Source organism: Oppia nitens, unplaced genomic scaffold, assembly GCF_028296485.1.
Source record: "Oppia nitens isolate AA-2021 unplaced genomic scaffold, nextdenovo-longstitch-racon4-pilon3 scaffold1_pilon_pilon_pilon, whole genome shotgun sequence".
Lineage (NCBI taxonomy): Eukaryota > Metazoa > Arthropoda > Arachnida > Sarcoptiformes > Oppiidae > Oppia > Oppia nitens.
This window is the reverse complement of record NW_026533199.1, coordinates 5,574,077-5,587,807: the sequence shown is the minus strand read 5'-3', so window position 1 is coordinate 5,587,807 and position 13,731 is coordinate 5,574,077. Positions and strand designations below refer to the sequence as shown.

At 23.0% G+C, this 13,731-nt stretch overlaps 4 protein-coding genes across 4 annotated transcripts; 1 reads left to right on the top strand and 3 right to left on the bottom strand.

The window, feature by feature from the left end:
• Nucleotides 1-694: 694 nt before the first annotated feature.
• On the top strand, nucleotides 695-2,344 carry LOC128966383 (CCA tRNA nucleotidyltransferase 1, mitochondrial-like). The gene is made up of 5 exons (XM_054313232.1): nucleotides 695-901; nucleotides 957-1,060; nucleotides 1,136-1,173; nucleotides 1,244-1,366; nucleotides 1,440-2,344. The coding sequence occupies exons 1-5, from the start codon at nucleotides 710-712 to the stop codon at nucleotides 2,342-2,344; spliced, it is 1,362 nt and encodes a 453-aa protein (XP_054169207.1). The 5' UTR covers nucleotides 695-709.
• A 245-nt stretch (nucleotides 2,345-2,589) lies between these two features.
• LOC128966382 (RNA-binding protein 4B-like) lies at nucleotides 2,590-4,017 on the bottom strand. Its single transcript, XM_054313231.1, has 5 exons — nucleotides 3,982-4,017; nucleotides 3,801-3,920; nucleotides 3,563-3,677; nucleotides 3,005-3,368; nucleotides 2,590-2,623 (listed from the first exon to the last, which is right to left on the bottom strand). The coding sequence occupies exons 1-5, from the start codon at nucleotides 4,015-4,017 to the stop codon at nucleotides 2,590-2,592; spliced, it is 669 nt and encodes a 222-aa protein (XP_054169206.1).
• A 1,262-nt stretch (nucleotides 4,018-5,279) lies between these two features.
• On the bottom strand, nucleotides 5,280-7,876 carry LOC128951655 (nuclear hormone receptor HR96-like). Its single transcript, XM_054296902.1, has 7 exons — nucleotides 7,822-7,876; nucleotides 7,611-7,681; nucleotides 7,429-7,533; nucleotides 6,303-7,355; nucleotides 6,083-6,217; nucleotides 5,942-6,003; nucleotides 5,280-5,610 (listed from the first exon to the last, which is right to left on the bottom strand). The coding sequence occupies exons 1-7, from the start codon at nucleotides 7,874-7,876 to the stop codon at nucleotides 5,373-5,375; spliced, it is 1,719 nt and encodes a 572-aa protein (XP_054152877.1). The 3' UTR covers nucleotides 5,280-5,372.
• A 3,018-nt stretch (nucleotides 7,877-10,894) lies between these two features.
• Nucleotides 10,895-12,647, bottom strand: LOC128966381 (uncharacterized). Its single transcript, XM_054313230.1, has 5 exons — nucleotides 12,639-12,647; nucleotides 11,761-12,564; nucleotides 11,324-11,461; nucleotides 11,178-11,239; nucleotides 10,895-11,114 (listed from the first exon to the last, which is right to left on the bottom strand). The coding sequence occupies exons 1-5, from the start codon at nucleotides 12,645-12,647 to the stop codon at nucleotides 10,895-10,897; spliced, it is 1,233 nt and encodes a 410-aa protein (XP_054169205.1).
• Nucleotides 12,648-13,731: the final 1,084 nt, after the last annotated feature.

Sequence of the window (13,731 nt, the reverse complement as noted above, 5' to 3'; positions counted from 1 at the left end):
TAAAATTGTCACAAATTTGATTACTAAATGTGTAAATAATTAATATTTGATTATAAATGGGCTGTCAAAACAGCTTCATATATATAAATTTATATATATATATATATATATAATTAAAAAAAATAATATTGATATAATAAAATACTTATTTTAAATGATTTAATTACTTATTATTAGATTATAAAAACCAAGTTCCTATTAATGTGGTTAAGTTTTAAAAAATAACTAAATATTACCTAAAAAGTGATTATATATTTATCAGGGTTAAGCAAGGGTAGGGTGGGGTAAGGCTTTATTTTAGCCCCTTTTGATTTTGAATTTTTTTTATAAAATTGCAGTTTAAAATTGCAATAAAACTACACCCACCTTAGACCCCCTCAGATTTTTTGTAAGTTGATCCCCCCCTAGACTCCCCTAAAATCCAAAACCTTATTTAACCCTGTTTTAAATAATATAAAATTTTAAGCATTAATGTATAATAATTCAAAAAGTTATTAAACTTAAGTATATATGAAATATTGTTTTTTTAATAAAATATTATTTTTATAAAAATTTGAATTCAATTAAATGTTTTAAAGAGATGTCGCTATAAATTCAATATTATTGTCAATAAAACATATGTTTGTGTTTTGAAAATACGTGAAAAAGTTTTTGTAATTAATTTGAATTTTATTTATTAATATTTGATATAATTTTTTGAAATAATTTAATGATTTTTAAGACAATTATTCGTCGTTTTTGTAGTTTTGGATCAAATGAGTTGAGATGTAATGAAAACATTGTATTCATTGATAAACTTTTTAATCGAAATTCAAAACAAATTTCGATATTCAAAGAAACGGTGAAAACACGTGAATTGAAATTTCTTGAGAAGTTGTTTACCACTAATGGATATCAACTGGTATTGTAAGCCATCAATCATTTGGATGTCTAATATCTGGTTGTAATCCAAACAGCGTATGACCGGCGGTGCAGTTCGGGATCTATTGTCAGGTTTGCCACCGAAAGACTTTGATTTGGCCACTAATGCAACGCCGGATCAGATGAATAACATAATTAGGTTTTATAAGAGTTAATACTAATTATAGATTATATTTAATTAATTAAATAAATTATTGATTTAATGTCTTCAAAGAAATGAAGCAAATATATGGGTTTTGAAATTTTCTTCCGGTATTATAAATAGTGTCTAATATATTGTTTTATTGTCTGAGTTTTTAATCAATGTTTTGATAATCTTAAGGTCACCGAAACGGAACAGTTTTTACTCGTGTTTATGACAAACATAACTATGAAATAACTTCTTTACACAAATGGACGGATGAAAGGCCCGGAAAACCAATTTTTCTTAACGACTGGAGATTAGGTTTGACTTTAAGTCATAACTTTAGTTAAGATTTTAATATATCTGTAATTTATGAGATAATATTCATATACAGATGCTTTAGTCAGAGATTTTACTATAAATGCAATGTATTTATCATTTGATGGACAACTATTTGATTATGTCGGCGGTCTTAACGATCTCAACAATAATGTGATCCGTTTTGTTGCCGGCGCTGAGTCTCCTATACGTCAAAACGTTATCACAATATTTAGATACTTTAGATTTCATTGTCTTTACAGTCCTAATGCTGGACATGAATCACAAGTGTTGACAACAATTAGAGACAATTTGCCGGTTTTGAGGCAAACGAGTGGACAAAGAATATGGACTGAAATGAAAAAAATTTTGGTTTTGAAAGACTGCAAACATGTAATAAATATAATGTTTAGTGAATTAGAAATGGGATCTTATTTAGGATTTACATCAGCGCCTAATTTAATTGAATTCAATGAAGTTGTCGATCGACTTGTCAGTGGTGTCCTCTCAAGATATATTACTGATTGGGATCCGTGTACTCTATTCGCTGCATTGATTCATTCAGAGACTGATCTGAAGACTGTTTCCAAACGTTTGGAGATTTCAACACAAGAAAAACGTCTTATTTCTGATATAATAAAAAATCGCAAAATATTTCCACAAAAAGATATAACAGATTTGAGATTACAAATGGTTTTGGCCGCCGAAGACAGACAACATATTCTTAAAAAATCTTTTACAGAATGTTTTAATTATTGCGGACTTTTCATGCAATCATATATTATATCAAATCAAGATTTACCGAAATTTCCATTCACTGGTCATTTGTTTTTCGGAAGAGTAAATAAAAAAACACTTTTAAGTCAAACTTTGATTGATTTGAAAACATTTTGGTTTAAACGTCACTTTAAATGCACTCAAAATGAATTAGAAGTAGAATTGGAAAGACTTTTACAATTAAAAGAACTCAAAAAAGAGTAAAAGATTTTTATTATTATAAATTATTTCAGTAAAATTTTTTTCTATTTATATTTTTAAGTTAAAGATAAGCTGTATTTTAATAAATATATAACTTAATAGAAAATTAATTTTTTATTATATTTAATAAATTATTTTCTAAACAACTTGTTTTCAAATTATTTACTAAAGAATATTATATAAATTTATATTATCGCTATAGGAATTCAAAATAATTTATAATATAAATAATAAAAATGTGACTTAAATTAATTTGAAGTTCTATTATCAAATCGATAACACCTTTATATTACATAATAATGATAACAAATTTAAATTACTTTTAATATAATATTTATTTAAATTCATTATCTTTTGTTAATACTTACGTTGGAATTTTTCGTTCATTTGGATATGTGTTATATATATATATTGCAATTTTTAACATATTTAAGTATTACCGGTATATTAAACTAATGAGAGATATGCACTCATCAATGTATTGACAAATTAATAGATTATACGTTTATAAACGATTCTATGATTTATTTAATAATTATTATAATCATAATTTACATATTTATGTAATTATGCGGTAAATTCTTTACAATAATTATAATTATATCAACAATTTGCATAACTCTCTCTCTCTTTTATAAAATATAGTATTAAAGGGGTGAATACCTTCCCCTTAATCTACGTTCACAGTAATCATCAAATACTGGCTCCGGTATTGAGCGCCTAAATAATTGTTCGGATCTTCGATAAATGTCTGGTGGAAATCTGCGTTCATAAGGTCCAGGAAAGGGATGTCTATTGCGGTTATAGACTTCAATGAAATCGCGGTAATAGTCTAGCCGTTGATAGTGATCGCGTGTATCAAAAGGTCGCTCATAAAGAGCTGAATATACGCGTGGATTGCCATAAGGGTAGTACCGATTATATTGATATATAGACCCGCGAACCCGTTCGGCCAAATTACGCGGACATTCCTTTGACCAGTGACCGATTCGACCGCACCGATAACACTGTGACTTTCCTCCCATACCTTATAATTTTATTAAAGTTTGTAATTTTAATTTTTATATTTAAATTATAAATTAATTTAATAAAACCAAAGAATCAATGACTAGAAACAAATGATTTATTGTATAAATTATTATAATTAATACAAAATTAGTAAACCTTTATGTGATATACAGTTTCAAGTTTGTAAATAATTTTAAAAATAATATTTCATACCTGGTTTAGGTCTTACTTTACTATGGCTTATGGCAACCGATAGCTTACTTCCCATAAATTCATAACCATTTAGCTCTTGTATAGCTGTTTTTGTCTCCACTTCTGATGACATATGCTATCAAAGTAAAACAATATAACTATTGATATACAGTATATATTTATATTAAATAAATTAAATCATTTTAAATAACTTTATTTGTTATATTGAATTGTAAGAAAAATAATTAGTAAATCTGACCACAAATCCATAATTTTTGATAACATCACATTCCTCTACCCGTCCATATTTGGAAAATAATTCACATAATTGATCGACTGTGCAATTTTCAGGTATATTTCCAATATATATCTTAGTTGACTAAAAATTATTTTAATTATTAATTATTATCATTTAATATACAAACTCTTATTATATTTACTTTTGATGAGTTTTTTGTGGGCAAACAGCACGACATCACTTATACAGTATTATAAGATTTTCAGCAAATTTATAGATTTACAGTCTATATCCCAAAATAACTAAATCATAATTAAATCAACAATAATTTTAATATCTCATTAATTTAATCTTAAATATGGAACAAATTATTATAAAAATTAAAAATAGTAAATCTTTAATTTATTACAAAACATATACTTAAAAATATCAAAACATCTCTTATTAACAATAATCTCAATAAATTAAAATAAAAGATTGAAATTTATTGTCAATAATTTATCAAAACTTCTCAATAACTTTTAGTAATACAAGACATGTTTTGTTACCTTTTTGTGAAACTTGTAAAAACATAAAATGAATTTTATTTAAAAAAAAAAAATTGTTTTTCTTGGGCTCAAAAAATATGCTACAAAGTAGTAGTAAATTAAGCCAATAATGTGTTACTAAACTGGGAAAGTCATCTCTTTTTAACGAAAAAATGATTTATATAACTAAACTGTCAGAGAAATTGTAAAATTAAAGTCATCAGAGAGTGTTGTGTATATTTCTCACAAAAGTATGTGACTTATACTATACTTACTGACTTGACTTGAATTTTATGTATACTTTCTCTAAAATAAAAACTTTTTTATCAAATAACTACTCCAAAGAATATATTCTAAAAATAGATTGTGTTTTAAAACTTTTTTTATTATCATTTGACAAAAAGTCAAAAAAGAAACATTTTTATGAAGTGATTATAATGAGTGTAATTTAAGATTATTTCACTCAACATTTTAATGATTTTTTTGTCTTTTATTAACCAAGTTATTTTAAGATTTAGTATTACAGTATTATACTAAATATATTTTAGACAAAATATTGATGTTATCAATATATTATTAAAAATAACTATTAATTTTTTAAATATATTATTAGATAAAAATTACAAATTTATATACATTATTGACAATTTTTTAGGTAAATAAAAATAGACGTTGAGCAACTTATATAATCTTAATATACTTGGAATAAAATTAAACCAATACATTATGTTTTAAAATGTAATAAAGATATCTTTAATATTATTTAATTGGAAATTTGATATCTATTTACTTATAATAAATAATATCATATACTCAATATTATTTATATTACTGGTTTACAAAATACATCATTTTGGCTAATGTCTGACTAATTATATATTTATAATAAAAAATTGATTTATAAAATATTTAAACACATTATAAAAAATATTTTATAAATAATAAAATGTCAAATATATTTTTATGAATGGTATATAAAAAGTGTTAGTTATTAAACTATATAAATTAAATGATTAATCTTTAATTTATTTAAATGCTATAAATCCAAAAATTATTGTAATTTTTGTTACAACACTTGTAGAGTACTATTGGTGTAAGGATTGAGATCAAGAATCTCAATAAGAAGTGGTCCCACGTCTTGAGGATCGACTTCTAGATATATTTTTACGTGTTTTTCATTAAGAATATGTAATTCTTCTAAATTACTCATTAATCGCAAGAATTTCAGTTTCGCTTCACATTTATTCTGATATTTTGATATCAAATAGCGTTGAAGTAAATACATATATGTTTGCTGTTCGAGTCTATAATAAAATATTAAATAAAAATTAATACAATATTCTAAAGATTTAATAATTTAAAATAAACATTATTATATAATTCTTAATATTATAATAAAATATTATACATTAAATATTATATTGCAGATAGTTTGTATAAAATAGCAATTTTATCATTTGCCTCTATTTTTAAGTTGCATATGTAAACAAAATATTTAATATTTTTGACTAATTAAGATTGCAATTAGATAATATTATAATCTGAAAAATGTCATTTATTTATTGTGTTTAAAATATTTACATAATAAGTAAATTATAATAATATTATACTGAATTAAAATAACAAAATACTTACTTAATTATCTCTCTATGCATTATATTTGGTCGTTCCGGTGTAAACAATAATATTGCCGTTAACTATAGATTTATATATAATTTAAAATAGATAGATTGGATTAAAAACATTTGGATAATTAATAATAACAAATTAAAATACCAAATCTAGGACAGTATGATCTTTATCCCATTCCTCTTTAAATGTATGCATAAATTTTCTATGAGCTTCATATAAATTTCCTTTTTGATATTGTTTAAAAACTTCAAGTTTCAATTTAGTTACATTATTCTGGTCCTAAAATAGATTAATTGCAAAATTAATATACTGTTAATATAATATTATTATTAATATACTAATCACTAAAATAAATTTATAATACCATAATAACTGCCCAATAATCGTGTTCATAGTTATAATTTTGAATGGATCTAATGATAAGCATTTCAAAGCACCCGGCTTTCATGAGTGCAATTTGATCATGCTGACATAATGATCCAAATGAATTTATCTTTTTAGACATAACTACTAATTTTCTAATTGCTTGATCACATTTCATAGCCAATAGTTTAGTCACATCAATAACATCATTGACTTCATTAGTAATTTGATAATTATTATTGCATTTTCCATAAACACGATTATTAAGATCAATGATAGCTGTTCTCAATTCATTGATCCTAAAAGACTCAAATCGGTTAAACTCTTCGACTGAGAACTCTTTGAAAGGTATGGACGAGAACTCCATTTCAATAGCCTTTTGATAAACAGAGTCAGAAATTCCATTATATTTGTTGTTATTTTCAATCATTTCAGTCTTCATTTCATTTGGTTTTGAAGCAAAAGCGCCTATACTTTCAATACATATATTTTTAATGGTCTCTATGGAGGCATCGGTGATGACAGAGCACTGATTTGAATTAGTTTGTACTTCAGATGTAATATTTATATAATTGTTATCTAAATTTGTAATGTGTGTGAAATCATCATTTTTTGTATTCAAATTGTTCACACATTTTGTACAATCAGACAATTCAATGTTGAAGGGTTTGAGTGGATTTGAAGTATATGATGGCATAACAGAGCAATTATGACTGGCCTCTGCAAATACCTGTTGCAATTCTGGCATATATTTTGGTTCAACCGTTGAACTTGTGATCATTGAATTGTCAGCGTATTTGATAATTGAATTCATTTCAATGTCTTGTTGTGCGCTTATCTTTACAGGTGATTGTGTTACTACTGGTCCATCACTTGAAGTCATATCATAAGCGCTTGGATTGTGATGAATAAGTTGTACGACATTTGGAAATTGATAGGTAGTGGTCGTAGAGTCGGCAACTTTGGCCACTTTTGAAGAGTTGGTCCGTTTTCGGCGATTCTCTGCGATCTTATTCCTTAAGGTTTGCTTCTCGTCTTCCGAAAGAATCCATTCCTAATATATTTTAAATTAAAAAATAATAAATTATATATTAATATAAAAATAATTGATATAAAAATAGACAAACTTTTTTCATTCCAATATCGAAACATTTTTTTAATCGACATTTTTTACAGAATTTTCGGGTCACAGAATCTATTTTACAATTGCCTTCAAATGGACACTTAAATTCCTAAAATATGTATTAATTAAAAAATCATTTTAAATATAGTAATAATATAATTTATTTAAAATTTATTAAATTAATACTTTTTTTCTCAATGCATTTCTTCGAAAAAATGCTTTACATGACTCACATGTAACGGCATTGAAATTGTAACCTTTAAAATAACAAAACAAACAATATTAATAACAAATTAAAATTGCACCTAAAATAAGTCAACTGTACCCAGTTAAGGGCACGGGGGCATTGCAAATAAAATTAATTAATTAAAATTTTGATAAAATATTGGACACATACCATGCGCTTTATCACCACATATACCACATAATTTTGTTACCTCTTTATCCGACATATCATCAATAATATAATAAAAAGTAGTAAATTTTATTTTTTGTTGAATAATATTTTCTAAATAAATATTTATTAATAAAACAATGAAAATTATTATTTGTCGCTTATATTATGGTAATTAACAGGTATATCAATATATAATAAATATGGATTTTTTCATTAATTACAATAAAAGTAATCTACTAGTTATAAGTTTCCATATTTTTTTAAACAACAAAATAAATTTCTAGATAATATTACTGATAAATTAGTACATTCATAGTGAAGCACTTTTGCATTTAATAACATTTTATTCAATAATAGCGTCAATAGTAATATCTACAGTATATAGAAATTATTGCGATAAGCAATAGGAAAACATTTGATTCATTTCACTCGTTATTATTAAATATCATATATTGATAAATTGCTTAAATTAATTTTTTAAATAATATAATATATAAATAATAAAAAATAACTATGTTGATTTTAAAATACAAAAAAGTCGCAAAAACAAATTTAAAAAATATTTTATGTAAATTTCAATTTTGAATACATAATTCTTAACTTTAAAAATAATTATAATATACAGTAAAATAAAAATTGTTTTATTTGAGCACAAATTATATTACTATTAAATTAAAAAATTAAGATAAAAAAAAAATTATTTATGATTGCTTATAATAAAAATGTTTATTATAAAAATAAAATATTATTTATAATGTTGTATAATATCACTTCAGTACAATATAAAACATTATTATTATTATTATAAATTGATTAATGTCACATGAACAAACAAACAAAAATGTATCATCAAGTACACTTACTTACATATACACTGACATTAATTTTTCATATAAAATTGTTTATTCAGATTAAAATATTAATGATTGTTTAATAAGATATTGTTATTTTGGAGGTAGTAATGTTGAAAATTATAAAATACAAAATAAAAATGACAAAAATGTGTATATATTTAATAGAAAACTAGTATACTTTTTCTTTTTTAAGATATTAACAACAATTTACTGTATGTTTTTATATTTAGCACTTAAATGTACTTTCAATGTATAGTGTTTAAGTACAGAAATATTCAAGTATGAAATGTACAAATTTTATAATTATTATTACTGTATATACATTGCAAACACAATTTATATAACCTGTTATCAGATATAATTTGTCAGGCACACTTTTAAATTCATAAAATGAGTACAAAATAAAATTAATAAATTTAATACTTTTTTAAAAATTTATAAATTAATTTTCTTATTGAAAAACGACAAATTGTATATACTTTATAGAATCTATAATATAGATTAATTAATTTTTATAAGAACGGAACATTATAACTATTCGATTACTAAACTGTATGTGCCGAGTTCAAATCCCAATTAAATCATTTTTTAATTTTTAATGAGTATAAGGCATGTCCTTCTGCACGTTGGACCATAACTTATAAAGACAGGTCACACACACACACACATATATATATATACAATTTTGATGTTTTATATCGCAAATAAATGGCTACGTTATAATTGTTATTAATAAAATCGTTAATTCAATTTACTTTTAATTCATTGTCGACCTTACGTTAAATAAATGTATTTTTATATTAAGATTTTCTCAATGTTAAATTTTTTATGTATAAGTAATATCAACAGCAAAAAATTGTAAGGAAATTATATTAATATGCAATTAATATATTCTATCTTTTAATTTATTTTTAATCGGATAAATATTATCATTAGTTACCACATGAAACTATCAATAGTTTAAAATTTTAATTATCCAAACACACTAAAATTCATCTTAAAATCATTTTCTGCATAATTATGTGTAATAACCGCAAATAACTATTTAAATCATTAATTTTACTGTATAAATGATATTTATATATAATAGGAAATATATTGCAACTATTAGAATTTTTGTATAAAATGGTGACATAAATATTAAAAAAAATTAGCAGTTTAATTTATTATTAGATATTTACAGTATTAATTGTTTAATAAATAGTATTTGAATTATCTAATTTATTTTAATATTCATTAATATAAGTTGTACATCAGTTTTAATAAATAAAATATACAACCAATTTATTTAATTTAATAATATTATTAATTTAATTCAAGTATATTTATAACACTAATATATTTGCGTTTAAATAACTACCTTCAATTGATACCTTAATTAGTTATAGTGAAATGTTTTGCTGTATATTAATATAATATAACTGCTATTGTATTATTCATTACTACATTATAGTAATATTAAGTTAGAATCTATAATATATAACTACTATATAAGCCATCTATTTTTGTTATATTAATGCACTAATGTTTAGTGCAATTGTGCGTAACCTTGGGTTTTGCAAAATTCCCGCTATTAAAGTAAAAATAAAATTGCTGTATTTTCAATCACTTAAATTTAATAATTTTAATATGTATTAGTGTGACTATTAAAATGTAAATAATTAACTTGTATAATTTTTATTTTTAAAAATATGATTATTGTTTACTAAATTAATGCTTTTTCTCTATAACTATGAGCTCATAAAAAATATTATTAGGATTGTCTGCTTTTATATACATTTAACACGCATTCACACAATTTATTATGATATGCACTGAACATCCAAATGTTTTTTAAAATTCATCAAATAATCGATGCGTTACTAATGCTTGAAACAAATGACATTTTATATTTTAAAATTATTAATATATAAACTTAATTATAAAAATTGATAAAATAATAGTATTGAAATTTTAAAATTAAAAATGAATAAATTATGTCTAATACAATTTTGTTATATTCTACAAATAATATTTATTTTATTTAATCATTATTTTTTATAATTAAATATCGCAAATTTAATATATTATATTTTGTTTCACTAAAGTGAAATAAATATAAATTATTATTAAATTAATTAAAAATTGATTAATAAAGATAATTTTTATAAATATTTAATAACAATGATTATTATTATCATTATGATTATGATTACTAATAATACAGTAAATATATATTTTTATGAATACTTAACGGCACAGATCTCATAAAGTAGTGGTAAAGAAATACGTTTTATAATAAAATCATTTACATAATGGTTTGCATGACTTTTGCTCAATTCATGAATTATCTTAAAGTTATTCATTAAAGTCAATAATCGGATCTTAACTTCACAATCGGACTGGTATTTCAAAAATAAATAGCGTTTAAGTAGATGTAAATAAATGTATCGTTGAAGTCTATTCAGATTTAATAAAAAAAATATTTTCTATAATTAATAAATGATTACAATAGTCACTCACTTAACAGCCTCTTTGTGTTTAAGATGAAGTCGGTTTGGATTAAATAACATTATTGTAGTCAACTAATATATATATATATATTTATATATAAATTAGCATTTTTGTGATATAAATTAAAGTAAAATTAAATAATATTTATAATATACCAAATCAAGAATCACGGGATCATTATCGATGGTGTCGTGTATTTCTTGCAAATATTTGCTGTGTTTATAATAAAGTGATTCTCCATCTGATCTGGTTTTCCAAAGCTCCAGTTTTATTCGCGTTGACTTATTTTGGTCCTAAATCACAATTTTTAAATTTATTAAATTAATTTTATATAACTATATAAATAGCACTTATATTTAACTGTATATTATTAGTACAGGTATTATATATTAATACAATAACCTTTATAAAAATTATAGTTATATATAAAAAATATGTTTACTGTATAGTGTATTAGACAAAAATGCTTCAATGAATCGTAACTACAAATTATTATTCCGTATATTAGTATAATATGATATATTATATAAAAAATTAATTTTTCTTGGATATAATAATAACAAATACAATAACAAATGAATTAAATATTAACCTCATATACTATCCAACTGTTTTGATTTTTGTCAAAAGTACAGACACTCCTTAAGAGTATTATTTCAAGTATTCCTAACTTAAGGAGTGATATTTTGTCCGATTCACAGATATGACTGAATGCACGCAAACTTTTGCACATTTTAACCAACTCTGGTATATCTTTTTCGCATTTATTTACCAAACATATGATTGCTGTATCAAAATCATAACTTTCTTCAGTTACAATTGATATGTGTTGACGCTGTAAGTGATTGGTGGCACTCAACAACTCATTCAATCGATTCAATTCATTGCTATTCAAACTATTATTGTAATCAAACAATTGTCTTGCAATCGATAGTTCAAAATCAACATTTATATCAAAATCAATTTGCTGTGATTTATAAGGTATAATAGCTTGAATTGTTTCGTCCATTGTTTTTGATATTGTTTTTGATATTGTTTTAAATGATAAAATGTCAGATTCTATGAGTGATGTCTTATCATTGTGTGATTCTATGGCCAGTATTTTATCTGTTACTGACATATCGTCATTAATATTAATTATTGAATCCAACTTTTCTGGTATATAATCAATGATCATGTGTTGTGTAGTATTGATATCGTTGTCAATTAAATTAGTAGTAATATTACAAACAACTTGTGATGAATTACTTGTCTCTTCACTGAAGATCCCATCTTGTGATGAATTACTAGAGATATCCATATATTTGTTATATTTTTTATTTTGTTTTTTCTTTGCTCTTTTGATCTCAATTTTGATGCGACGGACTTCCCGTTCCTGATCTGTTAATATCCAATCCTTAAAACATAAATATTGTTTATTAATTTAATATTAAACTATGTATTGATAACAGTTTTATTTTGTTGTCATACCTGTCTCATCCCAACATTGAAACACTTTTTCAATCGACAAGTCCTACAAAATCTCCTTGTTACTTTATTTATTTTACAATTATCGTTAAAATAACATATATATTCCTGAAAAATTAGATTTACAAAAAAACTATTATAAAAATTATAAAAATTGTTAATTTGTTTACAGAATATTTGTTGGCATTTCTCCTAAAAAATGCTTTACACGATTCACATGTAACGGCACCAAAATTTTTACCTAAATATTTATTATACAAATTATTATTTACTGCATAAACATATCATAGAAATTGAATTTATTTAAAAAATATACCAATGGCCTTATCATCACATATGAGACATAGTTTGTTTTTATTAACCGGCATTATATTCATCTATAATTAATAAATATTAGATATATTGAGTCTTGAATATATTAAATACTAGAAAATATGACAATTTATACTATTTAATAGTATATAATTTATATTTAGTTAAACTACAGAATATTAGTTTATATTATTTATCTAATAAAATACAATACATTAATTATATTAAGCAACAAACAGTTAAAACTAAAATTACTCAAATAAAATAATATCGTTTAATCTGGCTTTATCATCAATTATAATTTATATAATTAATTAAATCAATGCTTTAGTGCATCAAGTACATTTTCATAAGTAGCATAATTAATACATATTACATGGTATACATAGTCACATACATCAAGTATATATAAATATTACAAAACAATTTACCTTGGTACATATGTACAAAATAGTATATCTTAGTATAAAATAAATATACATTAAACAAAGTACTATATAGAAAATTATTGATTTATTTGAATATTCACTTTTAATTGATTTTTAAGTATAAACGTAGAAATACATTGAAGCAATATATGCAATATACAGGTTTACACACATTGTGTATTACACAACTGTTTATTATATACTGTACAGTACTATACTATGTACACAAATGTATTGAAGTAAACACTTGTAGTAATACTTTGCTAAATATAAACTTTTTATTTAGTTTTATTAAGCGTTAGCCTAAATACTGTTTATTTAAGCATTTAATCTTTAACTAATATTTAAAATGTTAT

What these genes read in the sequence shown, in the direction of transcription:
- LOC128966383 (XM_054313232.1), top strand. Translation starts at nt 710, where the DNA reads ATGATTTTTAAGACAATTATTCGTCGTTTTTGTAGTTTTGGATCAAAT. An exon ending in CCACTAATGGATATCAACTG is followed by an intron (nt 902 to 956) that starts GTATTGTAAGCC and finishes TAATCCAAACAG; the next exon opens with CGTATGACCGGCGGTGCAGT. An exon ending in TCTTAACGACTGGAGATTAG is followed by an intron (nt 1,367 to 1,439) that starts GTTTGACTTTAA and finishes ATTCATATACAG; the next exon opens with ATGCTTTAGTCAGAGATTTT.
- LOC128966382 (XM_054313231.1), bottom strand. Translation starts at nt 4,017, where the DNA reads ATGTCGTGCTGTTTGCCCACAAAAAACTCATCAAAA. An exon ending in TAAAGTAAGACCTAAACCAG is followed by an intron (nt 3,369 to 3,562) that starts GTATGAAATATT and finishes TAAAATTATAAG; the next exon opens with GTATGGGAGGAAAGTCACAG. An exon ending in GAACGTAGATTAAGGGGAAG is followed by an intron (nt 2,624 to 3,004) that starts GTATTCACCCCT and finishes TGTAATATAAAG; the next exon opens with GTGTTATCGATTTGATAATA.
- LOC128951655 (XM_054296902.1), bottom strand. Translation starts at nt 7,876, where the DNA reads ATGTCGGATAAAGAGGTAACAAAATTATGTGGTATATGTGGTGATAAA. An exon ending in GAAATGCATTGAGAAAAAAA is followed by an intron (nt 7,534 to 7,610) that starts GTATTAATTTAA and finishes TACATATTTTAG; the next exon opens with GAATTTAAGTGTCCATTTGA. An exon ending in ATCATACTGTCCTAGATTTG is followed by an intron (nt 6,004 to 6,082) that starts GTATTTTAATTT and finishes ATAAATCTATAG; the next exon opens with TTAACGGCAATATTATTGTT.
- LOC128966381 (XM_054313230.1), bottom strand. An exon ending in ACAGTTGGATAGTATATGAG is followed by an intron (nt 11,462 to 11,760) that starts GTTAATATTTAA and finishes ATTGTGATTTAG; the next exon opens with GACCAAAATAAGTCAACGCG. An exon ending in AAACACAAAGAGGCTGTTAA is followed by an intron (nt 11,115 to 11,177) that starts GTGAGTGACTAT and finishes AAATCTGAATAG; the next exon opens with ACTTCAACGATACATTTATT.